The sequence below is a fragment of the Sprattus sprattus genome, assembly GCF_963457725.1.
Source record: "Sprattus sprattus genome assembly, chromosome: 11".
Taxonomy (NCBI): Eukaryota; Metazoa; Chordata; class Actinopteri; order Clupeiformes; family Clupeidae; genus Sprattus; species Sprattus sprattus.
The window spans coordinates 19,650,728-19,677,619 of record NC_137909.1 but is presented as its reverse complement, the minus strand read 5'-3'; the positions used below and the strand labels follow the sequence as shown (position 1 = coordinate 19,677,619).

Below are 26,892 nucleotides of genomic sequence, written 5' to 3'. Positions count from 1 at the left end.
GTGTGTGTGTGTGTGTGTGTGTGTGTGTGTATGTGTACATGTGTGACTCCTGCTTATACATGAGCTGACCCAACTTTATATTTATGTGTATGTGCATTGTCCCCTCTGTGTGTATTCAAGTGTGTGTGTGGGAAGGTGTGTGAGATTGCTGACACCTGCTTTGTGTGTGCTGACCCCAGCTCATCTTTCTCTCTCTCTCTCTCTCTTTCTGTGTGTGTGTGTGTGTGTTCCCTGACAGGTGTCCAGGATGAGCTGGATCGGAGGCTGCTGACTCCCCTCCGGAGCGTGGGCCTCTGCCCGGCAGATCGCCCCCGCCGCCCCCCTGGCGCAGTGTCCCACCCACCCACCCATCTGCCCACCTAAGCCCTCCACCCCGCCAAGCCAACATGCTGATCAAGGAGTACCGAATCCCCATGCCCCTTAGCGTGGAGGAGTACCGCATCGCTCAGCTCTACATGATCCAGGTGGGCTCAGCAGAGGGGAACAGCAGGAAGGCGCCAGGGCGCTTCAGTGGGGGGTGGGGGGGGGGGGGGGCTTGAATGTAAATCACACCGGTCCTCTGGTGCTCGGTCCTCTGGTGGCCTCCAGTCGATTGGAGGGTGGGGTTGGGTGGGGTGGCAGATGGTTTAAAGATCTATGTTGGCAAAGCGCACAGGAAATGCACACCTGACTAAAATTGTACCTTCCAGTTTCATGGAGACGTCCTTCATCAATAGTCAAAACCAAGCAAGCAGACAAGCAAAGTAACTCTCAGGATGTGATGTACTGTATGTGCGCATGTATGTTTACTGTATGTTGGGATGTATTTGTAGTACATGTAGGAGTAAAGGAAATACACAGGATTTTCTTGAAAACTAGAATATTTTTTTCATAAGTTGGTCTTTAACTGTGCAATTTCAGTACTTCTGAGGCTGAGACAGTACATGCGCTCACGACCACACACACACACACACACACACATGTACATGCGCACACATGTTTAAATGTATATGCTTGTTTTAAGTGAGAGGTGTTGCTTCTTGGTGTTAACATGATTACTGTGTGCTCCTAGACTTGAGGTCATGATGACCTGTGTTAATTATTTCTAAATGTCAGTGTTTGTCTAATGAGTCCATGGCACAGCTTGTGCTCATGTTTAAGATGAGCCTTGTTTGAAAGATGCAAGTTTTATTTGCTGATTTTTACCTGCGTCAGTTCTAATAGCCATTGCACTAGTGTATTGTATCGTGTATTGTAGTGCATCCGGCTACATTTTAGCAAGATCCTAGGCAAGATCAAACTAAAGCTGTTGTTTGTACTGTGGAAATCTGATGATCTCGTACACACCAAATGGGCTTTCATGTAACTTTAATGAAGTAGAACTGCCACCGCAAAATGCCCATTTCTCAGCATCACTTCCTCTCCCCCAGATGGGCGTATTTACCCGGTGGGGAGACTCACCGTCCACATTCATAATAAAACACTGAATTATTACGCCACTAATTGCACTGGGACTCCTAACTGGGTCCCTTGCCACTGTGAAGGCCCAAAACGGCTTTGAGCAAAACACATTGCAAAGTCACGATTTCCAGTACCAATAAGGATTACAATGTTGTTAACTAAAGGCTCCAGTTGATTATTGAAAACTGAACTAAAGTGACCACTGACTGTAACCTTAATGGCTGTCAGTTATATTCTAAATCAGCATGGTGGAAAATCTGGAAGGACTTGGGGGGGGGGGGGGGGGGACGACACACAACAAAAAATAGCTAGTAGATAATAGTTAGATGACGGCTAAAAGGAACGTCTGGGGCGGTGGGCACGGGGCTGGGTTGTCTGTGTCTTCAGAAGCAGATGCAGCGCTGAGCCTTGGGGGTACGGCAGCCGCCCACTTTGGTCAGGTCGCCGTTAATGTGCTGGATTTGGATTTGGATTCACCTTTGAGGGAGTTCCAGTCCACTGCCTTCACATTTCCTCTTTGGCCTCCTGTATTCTGTGTTGTGCCTTGTGCCGCATCCTTGGGCTCCCTCAGTACCCTCCCTTCTCTTTGTGAAGTTGGGGTGTTTATCTGACAGGACACACTCACACTTTATCACTGTAGGCAAGCAGGTTCTTTGATTGCATGTAGCAGGTGCTTGCGAGTTGGAAGTTTTCACATTGTCTGGGCTTATTAGTGTGTATGTGTCTGTATGTATGCCTGGGCCTGTAGGTATGTGTGTGTTTGTTTGTGTGTGTGTTTTCAAGTGTGTTTGCTGGGCTTGCGGAAGTAAACATGGTTTACACTTTGAAGTCCATTATCTGTCTTAGCATGTGAAAAATAACATCATCAGGGTTATTGTGAATACCCATTATTCTATGTATAAACCCCGTTACATACACACATACACAAACATGTGCTGCTGTTACATAACAGGATCAGGTCAGGCATTAAGTGAACTGTCACAGTGACATGTTGTGAGCATCCACAATCATTGGTGTTGTTATAGTGCTGTCCTGAGAGCTTCAGATAGATGGTGGATGTGGCCTTGAGTTGCCACCACCTGTGTGGAGGAGGACTGGGTTACAGGAAGTTCACTAGTCTCCGGGGATCAGCTGTATTAATTACATTTGCTGTGCTTCAGTCGAGTGGTGGAGTGCTCTATTTCAACTCAACTTAATGATGATGATGATGATAATGATAATGGTCGTGTGTCGTTCTCGTGTTTGTGGGTGGTGTGTTTGAGGTGGTGAAATCTAGTGTGTGTGTCTGTCTGTCTGTCCGTGTGCTTGTGTGTCTTTGAGGAGAAGCAGTGAAATCTGGGAGAGGGTCTGTGTGTATGTGTGTGAATGCCAGTGTGTCTATGGAGGGAAGAAGTGAAAGGTTGTCTGTGTATTTCTGGGAGTGTGTGTGTCTGTCTTCCTGTCTGTCTGTGTGTGGAGAGAGCCAGTGTTATCTGGGAGTGTGTGTGTGTCTGTCTGCGTGTGTCAGTGACAGTGTAGCGTTGGGAGTCGGCAGCGAGCCCAGCCTCGGCGCTGCAGGATTGCCTCTCTGTTTCATCTGCACCGCGTCACAGCCCAGCTCCCGCTGCCATGGTGACGGGTGACATCAGCAGCAGCGGTGTGGCAGCGGCCGCAGTCATTTGTTTGCGGTGCAGAGGAGGGGAGACGGGAGGCGGAGGGAAAGGTCAGGACGAGACAGGCCTGTTGCTACGGCGACGCAACTCTGCTGATTCTGTTATACAGTTTTCCCAGTGTGCTCTGCGGGGACCTGGGGGGGGAGGGACTGTGATGAGATGGAGGAGGTGTGTGTGTGTGTGTGTGTGTGTGTGTGTGTGTGTGTGTGTGTGTGTGTGTGTGTGTGGGTGTAGGGGTGTAGGGGTGTGGCGGTGATGAGCTAGGGGCTTTCAGACCTCTCCAGACACAGACAGGAGTTTAGTCAGCAGAACATCCAACATTCCCCATCTTCTACTCGTCTCCTCTTTTCACCTGTCATTCCCCTCTTCTGTTCTGCCTTATTTCTTTTTTTCTTTCTTTCTTTCCTCTCCTCTCCTCTCCTTTCTTTTCCTTTCCTTTCCTTTCCTTTCCTTTCCTTTCCTTTCCTCTCTTCTCCTTTATTTGCCTCAACCTGGCCCTTTTATCTTACCCACTCCACTCCAGTCCTCTACTCTTCTCTTCTCTTCTCTTCTCTGCTCACTTGTTCTCTCCTTCCTCTCCCCTATTCTCTCCATCTCCACTCCTCTCTCATCTCCCTACCACTTTTTTTTGTCTTATACAGCCGCGGAAAAAATTAAGAGACCACTTCAAAATTATCAGTTTCTCTGGTTTTACTATTTATTGGTATGTGTTAAAGTAAAATGTACATTTTTGTTTTATTCTATAACCTACTGGCAACATTCCTACCAAATTTCAAATACAAATATTGTCATTTAGATCATTTATTTGCAGAAAAATGACAATTGGTCAAAATAGCAAAAAAGATGCAGTGTCTTCAGATCTCGAATAATGCAAAGAAAACAAGCTCATATTCATTATTAAACTACACAATACTAATGCTTTAACTTAGGAAGAGTTCAGAAATCAATATTTGGTGGAATAACCTTGATTTAAAATCACAACTTTCATGTGTCTTGGCATGCTCTCCACCAGTCTTTCACATTGCCGTTGGGTGACTTTATGCTACTCCTGGCGCAAGAATTCAAGCAGCTCGGCTTCTTTTCATGGCTTGTGACCATCCATCTTCCTCTTGATCACATTTCAGAGGTTTTTTATGGGATTCAGGTCTCGAAATTGGGCTGGCCATGACAGGGTCCTGATCTGGTGGTACTCCATCCACACCTTTACTGGCCTGGCTGTGTGGCATGGAGCATTGCCCTGCTGGGAAAAACACTTCTCAGAGTTGGGGAACATTGTCAGAGCAAAAGGAAGCAAGTTTTTCTTCCAGGACAACGTTGTACTTTGCCTGGCTGAGGTTTGTAAAAGACCATAAAGATTGAACCAAAGCGGACTGGAGGGTCTTCTAGTTCGTCTTCTCTGATGTATTTCCTCCCTCTTTCCCTCCATCAAAGTACTGCTGATGTGCTTTTGGCCAGGCACTCCTCCAAACTGCTGTCATCAGTGAGCGAGATAGAGGGGGGGGGAGAAATGCCAGGAGTTCATGAGATCAAACAGCTCATTAAATGGATTACATTTTTATTATTATTATTTTTTTCCTCATATGGATGAAAGTGATGTGCTTTCAGTGAGCTCAGCTTTTTGGAGGAATGCATGGTCTTAACTTCCCCCGGCCCTGGCAGCCCTAGTTTAATTCCATTAAAGCCTGCCTAGTCAACTTCACTTCAATTAAAAAAAATTTTTTTTTACAAAAGACATACCAATAGACCTTTTTTTGGCAAAGAATCAGAGTTTAGGTCAAAAGAAAGGAAACCAAAAACGAGGGAAAAAAGAAGAGAAATGAGGTATTGCAAAAAGCCCAAACATGGCGGATCAATAGCCATCCAATCATGCCTTCTCCAGTGATTGATGTGCTGGCCACACAAACAGTCGAGGCCATCAACACGCCAAAACCCAGAAAGTACCAAAGAATCTCAAACCGCCTACAGCATGCTCTGATGCTCAGGATGCCAAAAGCAATTTCACTTCCCTATGCAGCCAAAAGTATAAGTTTGTTCAACATTTTCTCCTATTTAGTCGGTGCAGGGTAACCTTCCCTAAATGTTCACTTCACGACAGTGTTCATGTTCAGCAGGTGCACAGCAAGAGTGCACAAAGTGCAGCACTGTGCTCTGGCGTACCCGAGGAATGGGACAAGCAAGGACTCAAGTGTGGCTCAAGTGTAGATAATGAGATAAGTGGCCCTGCTTTGCAGAAATTGTCCATAGGCGCCAGGTACTTAAGAAGTCATTGAGAAGTATCGATGGAATACACTTCTCTTTTTTCACACGTAGTGTTAGATGATGCACTTGATGAGTCATGCGTAATGTCTACTTTAAATGAATAGTACCAATACATATTTTCCACCATGTGTACATAGGATTATTTTGTACTATTTTATTATTATATTCATTAACACTGTTACCCATTTTAAAGTAGGGCCGATCATCTAGCTGGTTACTCACCAGCTAGCGTTTGACCTGGTGATGCTGACCATTTTGCCATATGAACATAGGATTATTTGTAACTATTATTACTTATGTACACTGTGATACTCAGTTTAAGGTAGGACTGATCGTCAGGCTGGTCACTCACCAAAAATGTTGGTTTGTTAATAAACCTCTAGAGGTCTTCACTGTTCATTAGTTTGGTGAGTCATGGGTTCTGTCACAGCAGACTTTTGCTCCAGCTGAGGGTTTGTAATTAATGGGGAAGGCACATTATTTGCATGGGTGGACTTTGAAGAGATAATTTGGGCAAAAGTGTCTCTGTTAATTAAAGATGGCGGCTTACTCAGTGGCGTGGAAATACAGGAGCTTATTGCCTTCCTGTGTAGTCGGGTTTTATTAAGCGCCATCCATTTTTTTTGTGAGTGACAGACGTGTTTGTTCTTTGAGGTGTTGTCCATCAAAATCTTCAGGGTACTCTCCTCATTTGTTATTCCCCTCATGGACTGAGCCTAAAGACAAACAGAGAATGAACCTTGATGCTAAAAACTACTTTGCTGTTGAAAGTTTGTGGAGACCACTGTGAATAGTTTTGGGGGCTTGGCTGCATTATTGTGTTTTCGTGCGCCGCGGCCTCATTTTTGAGGTGAACAGCTAAAAGTTTGTGTGATGTTGTTTCTGCCAGTGTCTGAGTCTGTGAAATGTGGTAGCGCTGGAATAGGGTCTGAAGTCAGAGAGCTGGAGATGTTCTCGCATTAGTTGTCTGGTGTGGTTCTGGTGTCGGGGCTGAAGGGCCAAATTAGCATGTGCAAATACAACATCAGCAACTGTGTGGATATGCAAGCATGTATTTGGTGGCCAAGCAGCGTTTTCTATTTATTATTACGCATCATCTTCTTCTGCGTGTGTATGTGTGTTTGTATGTGGACATGGTAGCATGTGTTTGTGAGTACGTGAGTGTGCACACTGTGTGTGTGTTTGTGTATGTGTGTTTGTGTATGTGTGTTTGTGTATGTGTGTTTGTGTTTGTGTTTGTGTGTGTGTGTGTGTGTGTGTGTGTGTGTGTGTGTGTGTGTGTGTGTGTGTGTGTGTGTTTGTATGTGGACATGGTAGCATGTGTTTGTGAGTGCGTGAGTGTGCACACTTATATGTGTATGTGTGTCTGTGCAAATCTGTGTTTGTGTGCATGTGAGGGGAAGTTAGTGTGTGTGTGTGTGTGTGTGTGTGTGTGTGTCTTTGTAGGCCTAAGTGCTGAAAGCAGGCGGGCGGTGTCTGCTCCTTAATGAAAAGCTGGAGCAGTAATGGAGCCTGTGATTTGTCAGCCGGCACAGACACAGACAGCCTCAGCAGAACTCCTCCTGCTGGCCAAACACATCACATTCCAACTGCTCTTATGACTCCCACAACGGATATTTAAAAAGGCTTTGGTCCTTTTTTTGGCAAAACATATGAGAAGGCCACATGCAAAAGCACGGCCTCAACAATCACATAATGGGCTGAAAGAGATTGTGCAGTTAAGGGTCTCTTACAAGATCCTTGTACTGTAGTGTCTGTTTTCATGTTTTGCCCAATAAGAAGCAGATACTGTCATCCAGGACTCTTTCAAGCAACTCTCTGCTTCCCCTCACTGGCTCCATGCCCACCTTCTGTGGATTAGATGGCCCAGTGGGCTGTCTGCTTTTGGTCACCACCTGCTGAAGACTTAAGGTATTAGATCACAATTTAATACTGTTTCAGCTCACAGACGTCTCAACATGAGCCCTGGAATAAGTACAGCGTTTTCATGATCCGTCTGAAAATCATTTTTAATGAATGAAAATGAGAGTTAGGAGATTTGCCGGGGCGGCCGCTGATGTGGTGATGTGTTGCGTGCTTCAGCCTGTACAGCACTTTCTTGATCGCTCTTTCTCTCATGCAAGTCATGCTACATGCTCTCAGCCTTCATATCACACAAAACGCTTGCTGTCTTGCCTTGAGTCTGTCTCCCAACTGAATTTGAACTTAAGAAGTGCAGTGTGGGCTGCTTTCCATCTTGATCTTTGCTGTCATGTTTTCCTTAGAGGATGGAGACAGCCTTATCTACCGGCGGATCAGTCAAAAGTTGGTTAAGGTGCCCAACTGACTAGTCTGTGTTTCAGGGAGTTCACCTGCCCTCACATTACGTTCATCAGAAATCTATCCTCGGTGTGGGGGGTGATATAACACGGTCCCCAAACCTATAAAACAACCTGTTCACTGGGCTGTGAGGCATTAAACATCCACACACGTAGTCTGCTTGTCTGGGGCACTCTGGGTAATAATTTGTCTAGATCTCTCCACATGGCTGTGCATGCTCAGTAAATCTTACCTCTCTCTCTCTCTCTCTCTCTGTCTCTGTCTCTGTCTCTGTCTCTGTCTCTGTCTCTCTCTCTCTGTCTCTCTCTCTCTCTCTCTCTCTCTCCCCCCCTGCAGAAGAAGAGTCGAGAGGAGAGCTGTGGGGAAGGCAGTGGGGTGGAGATCCTGGAGAACCGGCCCTACACCGACGGGCCCGGCGGGGAGGGCCAGTACACGCACAAGGTGTACCACATCGGCCAGCACATCCCCGGCTGGTTCCGCTCCATCCTGCCCAAGGCCGCACTGCGCGTTGAGGAGGAATCCTGGAATGCCTACCCTTACACACGCACGCGGTAAGATCCGATATACACACAGAAAATACACATACACACACACACACACACACACACATATTCACATACATACATACACACACGCACATTCATCTGCATACAGACATACAGTATACATAAACGCATATTCACTTTTGTGTGGTAAACACACACACACACACACACACACACACACACACACACACTTGCATCCTACAACGTTGTCAGACACACTGTAATGGGTGTCCATCCCGTCATGTCCTGTCCCACAGCTACACGTGTCCGTTTGTGGAGAAGTTCTCCATTGACATTGAGACGTACTACAAGCCGGACACAGGGATCAAAGAGGATGTATTCAACCTGTCCTCGTCAGACAAACGCGAGAGAACCGTAGGTACGGATGACCCTGATCACCAGCTGAGAGGCAGAGAAAACCCGATGAAGCAGCATTTGTCCATATGTCTTCTGACTGACCTGTATATATGCACAGGCATTTTTGAAAGAACCACATGCATCAGTATTCTGCGAATTGTATAGAGGATAGTCAGGAATGTGTGTGTGTGTGTGTGTGTGTGTGTGTGTGTGTGTGTGAGTCCATTTATGTGCATATGTGTGATGTGTTCATGTATGTACTGTATGTATGTATGTATGTATGTATGTATGTATGCCATCATGTACATGATGGATGTGTGTATCAATGCAAGAAATTGTATGCGTGTGTGTGTGTGTGTGTGTGTGTGTGTGTGTGTGTGTGTGGACGGTCCTGCAGGAGAGTAGTTGTTGCCTCTAGTCCTGTAGGGCTGCTGCTGCTGTGTTTAAGATGCAGACAGCGTCCCGAGTGCCTGCTGTCGTGTTGTTGCACAGTATGAGAGCGCACCGATGCACCCTGGGATAGTGCTGGCTGCTGTCTGCTGTCTGTGCGGGGCTGAGCTCCTGTGGATGTGTCCTGGTCACCCTGTTACATAACAGCCCTGTCTCACGAGGGCACAGATGCACCCCTAAGTGGCGCCCGACAGTACTGCAACACTAGCAGAGCCCTCTCATCAAAGCAGAAACAGCAGGGGGCTGAAGCAGATTGATTTAGACAAACAATCAAGTTTCATGTTTGTCTTTTGTTTGGTCGTATTTGAACTTGTCCTGTGATCACACATGGTCTGTGATGAGCAGAGGTTTAAAGATTTACGATTTGAATACAGTATATAAGACCTGCCGTGCATTTTGCTGAATGATTTCACTTGTTATTCAATCTCGTTACAATTTTTATTTCTGTATGGCAAGATTGTTGACTCATACTGACTAGTTTCTACTGTTATATCTCCATTTCTATTTAATTGTTATATATTGTTATATATGTATCACTATTTCTATTTTCCAATTTAGTTTCAACTTGATCCTGGGTTTTCCTTATCTGGCTGTTTGTGACCGAGTGTTGATATTGAATGTGTATGATCATCTTAGATCCCATAGACATTGTGAAAGACCCCATCGCCCCCCACGAGTACCTCGCGGAGGAGGACCCCCGCTTGTATACTTCAGAGAAAACCCTGAGGGGGCCCCTGACGGATGACTGGATCCAGCAGATCGAGGACAACCCGGGCAAGAGTCCCGTCATGTGCGCCTACAAGCTGTGCAAGGTGGAGTTCCGCTACTGGGGCATGCAGTCCAAGATTGAGCGCTTCATCCACGATGTGGGTACGTATCCATGGCAACCGGAAGAAATTCCACCTGGGCCTACAGACCATTTTCTAGAAACCTGTTTCATCAACAGGTTTATCAGGGTTCCTATCTGTGTGTGTGGTTGTGTGTGTTTGATGTGTGTGTGCATGCATGCGTGTGTGAGTTTCTGTCAGTGTCTGACCAGTGTATTAATCATTAAACTGATCTTAATGAAAGTGCATCTGACATAATCCCTTGTCCCCACAACATACACACACACACAAACACACACACACACACACACACACACACACACACACACACACACACACACTCACACACACACAGAAATACAGGAGCTGAGTTTGTTCAGGAGCTTTCCTGTACTTTAATTCAATCACTCCTCCACAGCTGCTGACAGCTCACTGTCGTCATAAACTGAAAGGAAGCAGACAGTGGGGTGTTTACACTGTCGTTCATCAGTCTTTGTGAGCAGCATTGTGAGGCTGATACTGCACTGATAGTATAGTTTGCAGAGGGGGGATCCTGGAGGAAATGTGTTATCAGTCAACCGTTATCAAGAGAGTTACCTCCTGTTGGGTTTCAGTGCTGCTGTGTAAATAGCCCCCTCCTGGTTATTTTGACCAAAAAATGTTTTAATTTTAAATAATTGTATTTAATAATTGTGTGGCTACAGTCTGTGCTGAAGTGAAAGATAGGGCGTGTTTTCAATGAAAGTGTCTCAGGTTGAACCCTCATTAGTGAGTTAATAGACAGCCTCCTGAGACCGACCCCTGGTGCTGAGGGTGCATGACAGTCCCTGTGGGCTGCATCAGAGCAGCTGTGGCTTCTACATGAGACACCCGACAACCTTTTCTCTTAATGGGGGTTTATTTGTGTGTGTGTGTGTGTGTGTGTGTGTGTGTGTGTGTCAGTGTGTGTCAGTGTGTGTGTGTGAGTGTTTGCATGAGACGATGGGAAACATTGGTGTTGTGTTGCTCCTCTGAGACTTCTGAGACCTCTCAAACACACACGCACACACACTCATAATCAAACAAACATGCACCACACACACACACACACACACACACACACACATAATGACACACACACACACACACACACACACACACTCATAATCAAATACACAAACGCAATCACATACTCCTAGATCAAGATGCTGCAACGGTGATGCCGTTGAACCCTCTTTGTGTTTGTATGTGTGTAATGTGACTGGTTGAGGCATAAAATTAGATAGGGATGCAGTCCAAATGTGACATTGTGTACGTGTGTGTGTGTTTGTGTGTATGTATGCTTCTGGCCTTCTGTATTTTGTATGTATGTGTATGTGTTTCAGGCATAAGCAAATGTGTGTGTTTCTCTCTTTGTGTGTGTGTGTGTGTGTGTGTGTCTGTGTGTTTGTGTGTGTGTGTGTGTGTGTGCGCGCGTGTGTTTTGTGTGTGTGTGTATGTGATTGTCTGTTCCAGGCCTGCGTAAAGTGATGGTGCGTGCCCACAGGCAGGCATGGTGCTGGCAGGACGAGTGGTACGGCCTGACCATCGAGGACATCCGGCAATTGGAGCTGGAGACGCAACTAGCGCTGGCGGCTAAAATGGCCCAGTACAGCTGCAATGAAGAGGGCGGAGAGGCTAAGGGCACAGCCCCCACCCCCGACCAGCAGCCCGAGGACAAGCAGCCAATCAGCACGGCCGAGGCAGAGGAGTCGGGGCGGAGCTCGGGGGACACTCTACAGGCGAGAGGGGAGCTTACCAAGCAGTGGTCCACCTCCTCTCGCTCCTCACGCTCCTCAAAGAGGGGGGGTGAGTACTAAATGCAGGCTCCAGGTAGCCAAAATCCAGAAGATCTTGCCCGGTATCAAAGTGTGCCAGCATGCCAACTTCCAGAACTTCTAGCAACAACAGGCTTCTCCACATAAAACAGGTTAATTCACATTCCCCCAAGAAATCTGTGAGCGCTTCAGCCATAACCACTGGCTCGCCTTTTCAGCAGCCTCAGGCAAGTCCTTTAAAGCTTTTTTGAGTGACCGTCCTCGGAAGCCAAAATCCAACAGAAGCCATGTGGTTGATTTAGCTACCAGACTCTAGCACCTATCTCCATCGGACTTCCACAATTGCATCATCGAAGGGAATCATTAACTCAAAGTTAACTAAAGCAAACAATGCGCTCACACTCAGAATATAACACCATGTTTGGTCTCATAGCAGTCATAATAATACACTCTGGAAGTTGGCTTCCGAAATAGCATTCTCTGCTCCCGTGCTTTGCCCCATTTTCCAGTACTGTTTGACAATGCCTGGTGTACACTTTCTGTCCCTCTTGCACAAAAGGATAAGACTTAAGTACGATCTGTTTCTTGTTTAAAATCAGCCAATTCCAGTTAGGTTTGAAATTGGTTCAAATAAAGTGCTGTCAATTAAAGTAATTGTAATAATGATAAACTTGTCAATGCTTCATGCTTCAGGGACAGGCACTTTTTCAATTTTCAATTGGCAGTAGGGAAACAGCGGGAATAAAGAAAGTAGGAAAAGATAAATGGTGTCAAATTACTTTAGAGTTCTGTGATTCAAAATCATCAGTTTAGCTAAAGTAGTTTCATAAAAAACGTACAGGGCAAAAAAAGTATTGGCAAACACTGATGTCAAAATCCATATCCAATTTTCATAGCAGTGTATCACTAGCAGGCACCCTTCCAACAGCACATGGATTTCAGTGCCAAAGCTAATGAATCTTTATTAACCTTTCAATCTTTGAAATCTTGAAATTAGATTTTTCTTTACTCCACTTTGATTATTTTGCAACTTATACAATTGTTTCTCTACACCTTTTCTGCTCCCTCTTTTTCCTCCCCCTCTTCTCCTTTGCCCCTTCCTCTCCTTATCCCCCTCTCCCTCTCCTCTCAATCTCTCTGCTTCTCCCTCTGTAGCAGGAAGCCCATCTAGTCACAGCCTGTCCGAGTGGCGTATGCAGAGCATAGCTCGAGACTCAGATGACAGCACAGACGATGAGTTCTTTGATGCCCCTGGTAATTGCACTTCTCTTTTCCATTCCCACTGCTGTGAAGAAACCCAAATGTCTGGCAACCTCTAGTAATGGGTAGTGCAAATAAAACAGATTGGAGTATGGGCAGAATTGGTTGTTGCTGTGTTAGTGTGGCTGCTAGAATGAGCCTGATTTTACAGTCATCAAAGGACTGTAGCCAGACATCAACGGCATGTTAGTGACGCATACTTTGCTGGAAATTTGAACATCTTTAGCTATTTGAAAGTAACCTTTTTCTTTAGACTTTCTAGCATAGTATGGCTGACATACTTGTGTTGGACAGTTGTGGACAGGGCCTGAAACTCCACTCTATGCTCTTGCTCTATGCTCTACTATATGTGTATCCTTCCCAGAAGACTTCTCTGATAATGAGGAGATTTTCGACAAGGAGATCACCAAATGGAACTCCACTGACCTGATGGATAAGATCGAAACAACAGACACTGATGAATCACAGGGTATGACTAAAACACATTGACTTCAAGTGGCTCATTGCTAACGGTTGATTTGTGTAGAGCCTTGTGCCGTCTGTGGGTGCATAGTGCTTTTAACTATGGGTCAGGCTTTGTCAAAACTGAGTGTGTTCCAGTTTAACCTCAGTATCCAAGAGAACTACTGTATGCTGTATGTTCTTTTACCAATACTAATTTTATTTATATTCGGTGTTCACCCTTTTTTGTTGGACAGGTGACTTGTATCCTGATTCTGGGGGGCATTTTGAGGAGCCGCCTAGTGTGGAAAGGGTCACTGAGGTTTGTATTATTTCTATGTCTCACAAACCATAATTTTGAATCTTTCCATGTTCAATTTCTACATGGTCTTTCCCTGGCTGTTCTACAACATTTGAACATGGATAATATTTAATCTCTCACGTCAGCAAACATTTGCAGAAAACTCATTTTGAATGTGTGTAGTCCTGCAGAAAAGGATTTGTAAACCTAAACCCTCATTATTTTGTATTATTCACTAACCCTAGCTTTAACATCTAACTTAATGGAAGAGGGAGTATGAGTGTGTAGTAGTATAGTAATGCAAGTAAACACAAAAACACGAGGTGCAGAAACAGCCTGTGGAGGGATAAGCTGTTTAAAGATAATTAGGATGAGAGGAGGCCTTCTGTTTTAAAGGGTCATATGAAGGCCACTTGAAGGCCATGTTCTCATGGTGCATGAGGGATTCTGGAGTTTCTCAGGGAGAGTCCCAAGCACTGAGATCCTCTGGAGAGCCTCCTCAGCGTTCCTCTGTTCTCATGCTCAGACGCCGCAGCCGGTCAAGCACTCCAAACATCACAGACACCACAAACACCACAAATGCTCCAAGCGCCTCCCAGAGATCAGAGTTCACAGGCCTCCAGCTGTGAGTAATCACACAGAGCCAAGTGCATCTTTGGCCTGTGTTTAGTAGTAGCCATAGCCAACCCTTTGTAGACTTCCCGATCTGCCAGTCATCCTTAGGATTCCCTAGTTTTACAGCTGTGTATGTACTGTATGTTAGTGTGTACACTTGTGGTATATTAGTTCGACAGAGATTGTGTTTCTGAAATTTCAAAGTTGCCCCTGAAGTTAGTTTCTCTGATCAGAGGCAACTACCTGTTATTTCATGTAGATAGACGTAATACAGTTACATTTCTCTGAGCTCTGTTATCTTTGATTGCTAATATCGGTCATTTCTAAGGTCACAATGGACATTTTATCCACAATGGACTTAAAAAAAAGAGGTTGGGTGGAATCTGTCCAACATCTTGTAAAGTTTGGGTAAAGACTGGTATGGTTGACTGGTAAGATGTTGTTGATTGAGAGGATTAGGTGTTATTAAGGTTAATGACTAGGTTTGGGCTGCTGTAGGGTCAGCTGGTGAGAGGTGTATAGAGGGGCTCTGTCCATGGTGCTGAAGTGCCTTCCCTGTTCCTGTTACACTGTAGTGAATGAATCTCATTGGTTTGCCTTATCCACAGTTTCCTGGTACTGATATGGACATGCACTGCAGAGCCACATGTGCAGTTTGTGCCATGTGGATGTGTTCTTACTCCATTTGTAAACTGCACATAGTCTGGTATGGTAGCATCAGCAGTGCCCCAACCAAGCTGCTTCTCTGACATCATAGATTTCATGACAAGAAGGTTTCTGAAGAACCCATCCAATCCACAATGCTATTTTACCAGCAATCAACAATTGTATCATTGAATCAGCAATCTGAGCATCAGGATGTAACTTTTACATTGTGTACCCTTCAACATTACCAATGTTGTCTAGCTCCTCCCCCATTTAGATATCAACCTCTTCTCAGTGTAAGATGTAGTTTTTGTCATTCCTATTTCTTCCTATTTTTTTTTATTATTTTGTACAAATACATCCAACTCTCTATCCCTCTCTCAATCTCTTGTTCTCAGCCTACTCCACCCGCCCGCCAGTGAGAACTCTCTTTTTCTTTTCCTTTCTTTTCCTCTCTGTCTCTCTCTCAGGATGGATCCTCTCAGCAGTGCTTGCAGCCCTCCAAGATCAACGTGCTCATCTTGGTCCTCCACGGTGGGAACATCCTGGACACCGGGGCCGGTGACCACACCAGCAAGCAGGGCGACCTGAACACGCTGACCACCGCATTCGAGACGGTGATGCGCGTGCACTACCCTGCCGCGCTGGGTCGCGTCGCTCTTCGTCTGGTGCCTTGCCCGCCCATCTGCGCCGAAGCCTTCTCCCTCGTCTCTCAGTGAGTGTCTGGACTTGCCCAGCTCACACCTCACAGCTCGCACCACTCTCTTTCTCAGGACTCTCAGCACTGTTTTGCATTGCTGTTCTTTAATGGCCACATGCCATTCGTATGCCTAGCACTCTTCATTTATGATGTTCTTTGTCTTTATTTCTCTGTCTCTCTTTCTTTCTTTCTTTCTATCTCTTTCTTTCTCTTTCTCTCTCCTTTTCTCTCGTTCTCTCACACACACACTCACACAAACACACACACTTTCTCTCTCTTTCCTCTCTGTTTCTCTCTCTGTCTTACTTCTCTCTTCTCTGTAAGATTCTACTCTCTATAATGAGTAAGCACAGTAAGCATAATGAGTAAGCAGCCATAGATATTCAGTAAGCTCCGGCTGCTGCTGTTGATGTACAGTCAGACACGTGTCACTCTCCTCTCCTCACAGTTTGAGTCCGTACAGCTATGACGAGGGCTGCTTGTCTAACAGTCAGGACCACATCCCCCTCGCCGCCCTGCCTCTGCTGGCGACCTCCGCACCCCAGTACCAGGAGGCAGTCGCCACGGTAATCACACGGGCCAACCAGGTGTACAGCGACTTCATCAAGTCTGCCGAAGGGGCCTCCTTTTCTGGTCAGGTGAGTGCAGGCTTAAGCTTCAACAAGACCACGATCTGGATTTTGTTTGGTACAAAGTGATCTGTTTGCTTTTTGTAGATTTTGCAGATATTACTTACTGAATGGAATATTCATCAGTAATCTGTATCTGTCCGGTCTTAAAGGTGAAATCTTTTTTTTTGTTAAAATACAGTTGATTAAAAACGTGCAGTTTAACTTGAATTGAATTGAATTTGATTGTGGAGTTTCCATTGATTTCCAAATGTAAGTGAAAGTGTCGATGAAGAGTCGATGACTTGTGCGCCCCTGTGTTGCAGGTGTGTGTGATTGGGGACTGTGTGGGTGGCATCCTGGCGTTTGATGCTCTGTGCAGCAGCAACGTGAGTGTGTGTGAGAGTCAGTGTAGCAGCAGGAGAACCAGCATCGTCAGTGTGCACGTGAGTTTGATTTTTAGCACACACCCCCTTCCCACACCACCTTTCATCCCAAACGGGCTGGATGCATCAGCACACTCAGGCAATAATGTTCCCCATGTACTGTACGTGTCTCAAATGAGAAACAGCCTAAACAACCTTTCACATCAAAACCCCTTCTGAACTTATAAGACATGCTTGACACAATCACACACACACAAACAAACACACACACACACACACCTATACAAACCTATTTACACACACACACACACACACACACACACACACACTTTTTCATGTACATTCTTTTATTCCCCAGGACCATGACCTGCTGTCTCCCTCTCTACTGGTGAATTCTGGGCCGTGTGGTACTACTCTGGAGGGCAGTCGCCACCTAAGTCGTAGCAACATCGACATCCCTCGCTGTAGTGGGGGCGAGGAACCACGGAAACAGCTGCCACGGAAACGAAGCGACTCCTCCACCTATGAGTTGGACACGATCAAACAACACCAGGCTTTCCTGTCCAGGTCTGTTGACCACATATACACATACCTAAATAGACAAGCACACACAACTGTTACATCAAACACGAGATGCTTTACTCACCCAGCACACACACACACACATACGTGATAAAAATAGGGCCAGGCGCCTCAATCATCTATTTTATCTTTTCTTATCTTTTTTTATCAAACACCCTTTATTTTATTCTATTCTTTGTGTCATCAGCAAAACCTGACCACCGACTTGATTCAGATCTATTCCAACCGTCTATGTGTTTCAAAAAAGGAATTTAGCTGATTAACTGCCAGAGATTTTTGGTTGTGTTTGTGACTTACAGTCTGTATGTCTAAAGGACCTTTTGCCTGTGTGTGTGTGTGTGTGTGTGTGTGTGTGTGTGTGTGTGTGTGTGTGTGTGTGTGTGTGTGTGTGTGTGTGTGTGTGTGTGTGTGTGTGTGTGTGTGTGTGTGTGTGTGTGTGTGTGTGTGTAGTCTACACTCCAGTGTGCTGCGCAACGACCCAGGCTCGCGGCGCTCGAGCAGCAGCACCATGCTTGAGGGCGGGGCTTTGGGAAAGTTTGACTTCGAGGTTACGGACTTCTTCCTGTTTGGCTCCCCACTGGGCCTTGTCCTGGCCCTCAGGAAGACCGTGGTCCCATCGCTGGATGGTACGCATTTGAAAAGAGCCACAGTCCTCTAAGATACTGTTTTCGAGGTGGTCTTTATAGCACAGCTTCACAAGCAGACAGTGGGCATGGAAGGAGCAGTTTAGTAATAGAGACAGTGGCAATCTGAGGGTGTAGTTTGGAGTACCAAAAAAGGTTTGATTTTGGTTTGGCTTTTCCAGACTGTAAGAACTGCTACATTTATGTTATTTTATAAATAGACTTATTTAGTAATCCTGCTCCTGGGCATACCCCCCTCAACACTGACTCATTTGAAGAAATCAAGCCTTTTTCTGTCATAAAAGAGTTTCTAATTGTAGGCTTCCCTTAAGTTATTGTCAGGTAGGGTCACTGTGTCAATTAGACTTTAATGAAAACTTCCTGGTGAATAACTATTCAAGTCCATCTCCAGAGACATAATGATATTCACTTAAGTCTGTCTCTATGCTGGATGAGTTTCTAACCTCCACCCGTCCTCTGCTGCAGTGTGCCATCTTCGGCCGGCCTGTCAGCAGGTGTACAACCTCTTCCACCCCGCCGACCCGTCGGCCTCTCGGCTGGAGCCCCTGCTGGAGAAGCGCTTCCACGTGCTGCCACCCTTCAGCGTGCCCCGCTACCAGCGCTTCCCGCTGGGGGATGGCAACTCCGCCCTGCTGGGTGAGTTTCTCCTCCTGTCTGATGGACATCGACACACACCGCCATGTCATGGACCTCTGAATTTCAAATTCTGGCGGCCATTTTATTCAAAAACATACAAAAGGTTTTAGAATAAAGTTTATTTATTGCATTTATTACATAGTTTGGCATTCGTACCTTTTGCTTTCTTCACTTTAATTGTTTCGTTTCACATAAATATTTAAGTATGTTTGTTCCACTTATTATTTCTTGAACACACCACCGCTGTCACTAGTCATGAGAGCAGTCCACTGTTAGTGCTATCCAATATTCAACACAGTGTGGGTAAAAGACAGCAAAAATTAACCTAGAAATGTGAGCATTTTACAACTGTCACCATTAGGCCAAATGTCTGTAATCGTAGATCATTTAAACTGACATGAGGCCAGAAAAGGTCTCTATCATAGACATGGATCATTAAAACTGACATAAGGCCAAATGAGGCCTCTGTCATCTCTATCTGTAATCATAGATAATTTAAACTGATATTAGGTGTCCTGTGGAAAATGTGAAATACGCACATGTACCACTAGTTGTTTATCTGATTTTGCTGATTTTTGTCAGTGCAAGCTAGATAGATAGATGGATTCTTTATTAATCCTGAAGGGAAATGTAGGTCATCCAGTAGCTTATATGCTTATGCACTTGTGCAACTCACAGACATACATACATAAATCACATACACAGAGATAGAACATGTACAGGTGTGGGGTGTTTACAGAGACAGAAATGGATCTGACCCTATGGTACAGTATGCATAGATTGTGACAGTGTTGATGTCCACGAGGAAAGTGATCTTGTGCTGCAAGTGTAGATAGTGCAAAGAGATAGTGTTCATGTGCTTGTTTGGATAGTGCAAAGATAGAGTTCTGTTCCTCCTGTAGCCGTTAGCATGTTTGTCTGTCGATGCATGTTTTTTTTCTCTGTCTGTTATTTGTCTTTTGTTTCTTACTTTCTATGTCCTCCCCCCACACACCCCACCCCATCTCCTCTGTGACACCACGACCCCTCCCCCCCACCCCCCCACCCCTACCTTGCTCACCATCCCTCCCCGGCTGCCAGTGGAGACGATCCAGAGCAGCCCGCAGCTGTTTTTGGACGGGGTGGGTGGCGTGCCCCTGCGCTGCTCCGAGGTGGTCAGCGAGACCTCCATCCCTGTGCCCGTGCTGAACTGGCACGCCCCGCCAGGCCCCGTTGAGTGTGTGTAGCCTCTTCTGGTTCAGTCTCCTGTCTGTGTGTAGACTGTGCGTGTGTTTGTGAGGGAGAGAGCGACTGAGAGAGAAATTGTTTGTGTGTGTGTGTGTGTGTGTGTGGGTGCGTGTGTGTGTGTGACTGTTTCAGTTCTTTGTACTTGTTCTACCTGCCGAATAGTTTTCCTGTTTGTCATCTCAATATGTCTTTTTGTACTCTCCTTTCCCTTTTGTGTGTCTGTGCTTCTGTCTGTTTCTGTTTCCTGAGTGTGCCCTCATCTACTGCTCTGTGTACTGGGCGACTCGTTAGTATGGTCACCCCAAACTGCCTTTCACTTTAAGCACTGAACTGAAGAAAGAAATTGCCTCCTATGAAACAGTCCCAGCCAAGGTTTCTTACACTCAGAAGCTTGTTGGTAGAGGGGGTAACATTAGTGTACAGCATATCAATGAAAGCATTTCAATCTTAATAGCTAACCTTTTCAACCTTGCCTGTCTGGGTGTCTTGCTGCACACGATTGGTTGTGTGCTGATGTTAGGATGAGGTGATTGGCTATCAGTGGCTCTGTAGTGTGCCCTCTAACGCTTTGCGGTCAGCATATATATGCATTTGCTTGACGGGCACAGACAAGGCAGCGATAACATCATGTGCATCACAGGAGGGTTGCCTAGGTGTCCAACCTCACACAGACATGGCTGCCATGATGGAAGGTTCATTTGTATGAATATTTACTGACTGTTACTTTATTGCAAAGGCATATATTATTGTGTTAATCTACATATTTTCAAATTCATTATATGGTTTTGCGTAAAATAAATAGAATTTGATCACAGAATCATATCTTACTTGATGATGGACAGAACTGGGATTTTCTGCTTTTCAGATGGACCCACTGGCTGACCTAATTATTGAAAGTCTATTTTATATTCTGGTCTTTTCTGCTTTTGTTCCATTCTCTGGGAGAATAGAAAAGATGAAGCATGCTGACATGTAGATATTGGAGAGATATTTACCTCTCAATGGCCACAGCTGGGGAGACCATAGAGGCATGTCTCAGTGCTGATCCCTGAAGAAGTCTCCCCCCTCCTGCTTTGTGGTCTGGTCAGGTCTGTCCACCCTGTTGTTTGGGCCTCTGCTGTTCGGTCCTAATGTGGGCGTCTTTGTGCGGTTCCACAGCGGACATCGTTCACGCTCACGGCGGGATGTTCCTGGAGAGCTCCCAACCCCAGTCCCCCGTGGTGCTCTGTGCTGCCCGACCCCCTCGCCGACCCAGTGAGGTCAGCATCTGCAGTCAGGCCTCGGGGCACGCAGACAACTACAGCGCCACCAATATGGCCAACAGTGAGTTGCACTCTACTGTACTCCTTAACCTAATCAAATACAAATAAAATGGTGCCATTTTGCAAAGTTAAAAAAGAAGCAGAACAGTGATATAGAAGATGCAAATCTTAGACGTATTTCAGACAGACTGTAGAATATGAACAGTTTTGCCCAGTGATATTTTAACCACTGCAATAGTGGAGCAAAGTTACTATTATTGTTTCAAAATTATAAATACAGATTTCGGATATACTTGCCAAACCCACATGCTGCCACAGCTTTGCTATGTTATGTAATAGTTTTCATATTTTTTTTTTCTCAGATTTATCACAAATGTTGCAACGTTAACAATTTTGTACTAAGAGATGTTGGACCAGACCAAGAATATGTGATAAAAATGCTGACTGGCCTCATTATCCACTTTTTTGCCATTTATTTGCCGTTTAATGCTCTTCTTTACTCTTCATCTCATAGCCCATTCATGCCCACATAGTCCCTCCAAAAAGCTTAGCCTCCTGTCCCAGCTGGCTCTCCCGTACACTAGGTTCTCCTCCCGGAGCCCTTCCCCTAAGCTCCGCCTCAAACTGTGGTCCTCTAAGGCCTCAGACACGGATGGGGAGTCCGTCGTCTCGGGCGCCTCAGAGAGGAGCAGCCCTCTGGGCTCGCAGAGCTCCATGCCAGGCTCCTGTCCCACCCCTCCAGCCAGTCAGCTGGACATCAAACAAGGTACCCCCTTTGAGGCAGAAGAGGAGCGAAGTAGAGCGCAGCCCCCAACCTACGTGCACCAGTTTTTATTTACACATCCATTGCACAGTTAGTGGTCAACAAATAGTGTGGAGGTTGTATGCATACAACACTTTTTGTGCATTAACTTATCTATTTCAATTGCACAAACTAGCCAAGCTTTTTTTGCCAACATTTTGTCATTTTATTGTTGACACATAGATATGTTATACAGTTGTTAATACATTAGCATAACTCTTTTCTCACAATACTTTGGCAGTACACCTACATCCAAACTAGCTACTGTATTGATTTACTTATAAATCTTTAGCTGACCCATATGCAAAATTTGCCCACACATTTGAGGCCTGTTAACTGTGCAGTGTGAGTGTCTCTTTGTGAGATGGGGCTGTGCAGCCTGCGTATGCCAGTGCCCCATTGCTGCACTGCATGCCAGAGCCCCCTGCCTCTGTTCCCACCCTGTCCCGGCACAGTTAGCGTGAGCTGTGTCCTTTGGCCTGCTCGCCCATGACTGCATCCTCCTCAGCACCAGCTGTGTCACTCCTCGCTGTTATAACCTTTCCCAACTCCTCGTGCCCCTTTACCTTTGTCTTTTATGCTAGATCTGCCTCCCCTAAAGCTGGACCTCAGGCCTTCTCAGTCTCACAGCCTGGAGCCCCGGTTAGGGTCTCTGATGATGACTTAGACTTATTCTTTGGTTGAAAGAGAATTCCAGTTCCAGTTCTATTCCAGTTTCCACACCAACTTCCATTGCAGGTCCATTCTAGTTCCATTTTGAAAATTCATCATCAGTGCCTTTCATTTCCATGCCCCTTTGCTCATTGCATATGGTGCACCATGCATATCAATGACTAACACTGAGTCCTTCCTTTGATGCTCTTCCTGGGGCGAATCCCCTAACTAACCGGAGATGTTGTCCTGTCTTGAGAAACGTTGTGTGTACGTCTGCTCAACGTCAGGACTATATCTCACAACTTACCTTTTCTTTTAGGCCCGTGGTTGCTCCTGTTCTGCATGAAACACTTACGGGCTAGAACCCCAGTCAGCTCCTACCGTCTGGATCGTGGTGTTGTTTAGATTCCAAGAGTCTTTGTGTGTGTGTTTCCCCCTGGTGTAGTTGCAGGCCGGTGGTGGGGCACTAAGAGGGTAGACTTTGCCCTCTACTGCCCAGATGCGCTGACAGCCTTCCCCACTGTAGCTCTGCCACACCTCTTTCATGCTTCCTACTGGGAGTCCACCGATGTGGTGTCCTTGCTGCTCAGACAGGTGACAGTCCCCAGAAAACATGAATATCAGTACACTGTGTAAAAGTTAACTTAAGGTCTTCCTTTGTTTTTTAATATGACACACTTAATAATTTAATTTACCACACAAAATATATGACACCCTTATGCATATGTTTACATACTCACAGTCAGCTTACTTTTGCATTCTTTTAGTTGAATTATTAAAATGTCCTGTAACCTTTTTCCACTACTTTGGTCAAGCTTCTGTTGTTCTTGTTTCATATTCAGGTGATGAGGCATGAGAGTTCCAGCATTCTGGAGCTGGATGGGAAGGAGGTGTCTGAGTTCACCCCCTCCAAACCTCGTGAGAAGTGGCTGAGGAAGAGGACCCACGTCAAAATCAGAGTGAGTCCTTAGTCTGTCTCACACACACACACACAAATAAACACACCAAGTCACCTCCTCAGTTTGCTAAGATGCACACAGACAGTAGTTCAGGACAGACACCACAGCTATAGTTGATACACTGGCTGTTTCAATATTATTTTCTGTACAGTGACCAGTGTGTTTGTGTGTGTGTGTCGAAGAATGTGACAGCAAACCACCGCGTGAACGATGCTGTGTTTAATGAAGACGGCCCTCAGGTGGTAACTGGACGCTTTGTGTATGGTCCGCTTGACATGGTCACTCTCACCGGAGAGAAGGTAAGTAGTCCAAGAAGCCAGAATCGTATAAAGCCTCTTCACTTTCCACTCTCACCTACACCTACTCTGAATGTCCTTTGTGTGTGTGTGTGTGTGTGTGTGCGCGTGTTGTACTGCTCTTAGGTGGATATCCACATCATGACACAGCCTCCATCGGGAGACTGGACGTACTTTGATACGGAGCTGACCAATAGCAGCGGACGTGTCTCTTACATCATCCCTGAGAGCAAGCGTCTGGGCATTGGGGTTTACCCTGTCAAGATGGTGGTCAGGTAGGCATGATCTACGCAGAGGAATGCACAAACAAACACTGTCTGGGGAGGGTTCAATAAGGAGAGGACAGTTATTTAAACTTTGTAATTTTGTTATCAAAAAAATGTATTCACATTAAACGCTTGAGATCAATCAGAGAAACAATCCAGAACAAACCAACTGTGTACAGACTTCTATAAAGAGAAAGTTTTGTAGAATGATATGACAGACTGAAGAACACAATAATATAAGAACACAATAATATAATTTCGAATGGCTCAAAGTATGTACTTGTTGGCAAATAACTTTAAAAAACTTTTGTTTGTGATATCCCAGAGGAGACCACACATCTGCGGACAGTTACCTGACCGTGCTTCCCAGGGGCACTGAGTTTGTGGTGTTCAGCATCGATGGCTCCTTCGCCGCCAGCGTGTCCATCATGGGGAGTGACCCCAAGGTCCGGGCCGGGGCGGTAGACGTCGTCAGGTACGACTAGACCTTTCTTCCACCACTCAGATACATGGCGGGCGATCGCGGATGCTCCCTTAAATCACAAGCAGTGTCGCTCCCTCTGTGACTGATTTAATCTGGCCTTGGATATTAAGCTTTACACATTGTATTAAGGATATGATATTGGGTGAATCCAAGACCATTGGCAAGATCTGGTGATGATTTGAAATGTGATGTAAGGTGTGTTTGTGTGTCCTCTGACAGGCACTGGCAGGACCTGGGCTATATGATTGTGTACGTGACAGGGAGGCCAGACATGCAGAAGCAGCGTGTGGTGGCCTGGCTCTCACAGCATAACTTCCCCCACGGCATCGTGTCCTTCTGCGATGGCCTGGTGCACGACCCACTGCGTCACAAAGGCAACTTCCTCAAGTCTCTCATCTGTGAGGTGTGTGTGTGCATAATGTGTCATTTTGAACATTGACACATTCATATTTTAATAGCAGAGTGTGTGTTGTCTGTCTATGTGTGGTAGAATCGCTACTCTGGGCCTTGTTAGATGGTATTTATAGCTCATCCAACAGGTGGTAGGAGAGACAAATCTTTCTCTCGTAGGACGAAGTGTTAGCATCCATGTAATTGCAGAGGTTGTGGTACGCAACGGCCAACTACTGCTGCAGCACAATCACATTCGCATTTTCTTGCAGAAATAAATCTCTAGTTTATTTCTAAGATTGTGTGTGTGCTTCATCCACTCTCAGACACGTCTACACAACAATTCATTTATATGTAAGATATGTGTCGGTATCCACATGCACATGATCCATTTAAACAGAAGGCCAACCACTGTATGTCAGTCATTGGCACTTTATTTATATTTTATTTTTAATTTCTTTGTTGTCATGTGCAGGCTCATATGAAGATCTTTGCTGCTTATGGTTCCACTAAGGATGTGTCTGTGTATGCCTCCATTGGCCTACCACCCTCACACATCTACATAGTTGGTCGACCCACCAAGAAGATGCAGCACCAGTGCCAGGTAAGCTGGTCAGGTTCCAAAGCACAGAAGTAATTGACATACCGCAATGATTGATTTGATAACACAAAAAAATGAACATCTATTGAATATATACTGTATGTATTTATACAACAGTTAGATTCGGTCAAATCATTTAGTAATTTCTGATTGGCCAAGAGGCATTCCATGAGTGAGAATATCCTCGAACAACCTCTCTCGGACTCCACATTTGATATACTTTAAACGTTGAATTGTAGGATGTCATCATTCCTTTCATTCAAAGCGAGTAAGCAGAATTGCAGGCCATCTGTTCAGGCCATCCTGTTATAAACTGTCAAGTCCAAACTTAACATGGAAATAATATTAATATCTGCCCATGGGGCAATAAATAAAATGAGAACAGAAGGGGACCCAAAGTCGAACCCTGGGGAACTCCACACGAGAGGGGGCAACATTCGAGAGGACACCATCAGTACCAACCACAACGGTCCTATCAGATAAATAAGAGGCAAACCACTCGAGTGCTTTCCCCCATTATCTCAGTGCTCCAACCGCTCAAGCAACAATTTATGGTCATCTATCAAAGGCAGCAGTCAGATCTAAGGTTACTAAAACTGAACAGCCCTTTGCGTCAGCACTAAGCAGCATATCTTTTGTAACTTTCATATCTTTTGTAGACTCACTGCTGTGTACTGCAGATTGGTACATATCAAGGATCCTATTGATGTCAGATCACTTTGTAATTTATTAAAAAAGATAAAACTCCTGAAGTATTTTTTTTTTTCATTTCCATTCAGCCCCTCTCCATATTTGCCTCAACATGCAACTATTGTCATTAAAATCACATATTTAAAACAGTCAGTCGGTGATATACAGGTATCAGATACCACAAGATCACACAAAGTAAAACCATGTGACTGCACTAAGTCAACAGTATGACCCCGTTTGTGTGTAAGAACAGTGACCGATTGGATCAATCTGGAACAGTTGATTGCTTTGAGGAAGTCTTAAATTAATTCATTAATTAAAATTCTATCCTACACTCGGAAGGAGAATACTCTAGAAGTCAGTGAATTCATTGATGAACGTTTGGGTTGCCCTGGGAGGCCTATACACTAAAGCACTAAAGCACACCTTACTTCTCTCTACTTACCCCTGCAGTTCATCGCGGAGGGCTATGCTTCTCACCTATCCCAGCTGGAGTTCAGCCAGCGGTCACGGCCAGCCAAAACCAACAGTGCGCGCATGGTCCTGCGCAAGAGCAGCTTTGGCCTGGGCGGGAGCGGCGACTTCCTGCGCAAGCGCAACCACCTGCTGCGCACCATCAGCACGCAGCCCAACGCCCCGACGCCGCTGCCAACCGGACGGCCCGAACGCGCATTCAGCCAGTCAGATGGCGAGCGGGAGCGGGCGGACCGGGGCCAGCGCAGCATGAGCGTGGCGGCGGGCTGCTGGAAACGCACCGGCAGCACCAAGCTGGACAGCGCCCTGCTCAGCCCCAAGTAG

The 26,892-nt window shown here is 45.6% G+C and overlaps 1 protein-coding gene across 1 annotated transcript; it reads left to right on the top strand.

Moving 5' to 3' along the window:
* Nucleotides 1–386: 386 nt before the first annotated feature.
* pitpnm2 (phosphatidylinositol transfer protein, membrane-associated 2) lies at nucleotides 387–26,892 on the top strand (the record flags this gene model as incomplete). Its single annotated transcript, XM_080847976.1, has 23 exons — nucleotides 387–464; nucleotides 8,007–8,221; nucleotides 8,473–8,594; nucleotides 9,659–9,892; nucleotides 11,344–11,676; nucleotides 12,804–12,899; nucleotides 13,270–13,374; nucleotides 15,331–15,622; nucleotides 16,056–16,245; nucleotides 16,542–16,661; nucleotides 16,960–17,168; nucleotides 17,634–17,809; nucleotides 18,293–18,463; nucleotides 19,544–19,681; nucleotides 20,849–21,013; nucleotides 22,854–23,002; nucleotides 23,251–23,367; nucleotides 23,550–23,666; nucleotides 23,790–23,938; nucleotides 24,255–24,404; nucleotides 24,633–24,816; nucleotides 25,279–25,407; nucleotides 26,548–26,892. The coding sequence occupies 23 exons, from the start codon at nucleotides 387–389 to the stop codon at nucleotides 26,890–26,892; spliced, it is 3,984 nt and encodes a 1,327-aa protein (XP_080704102.1).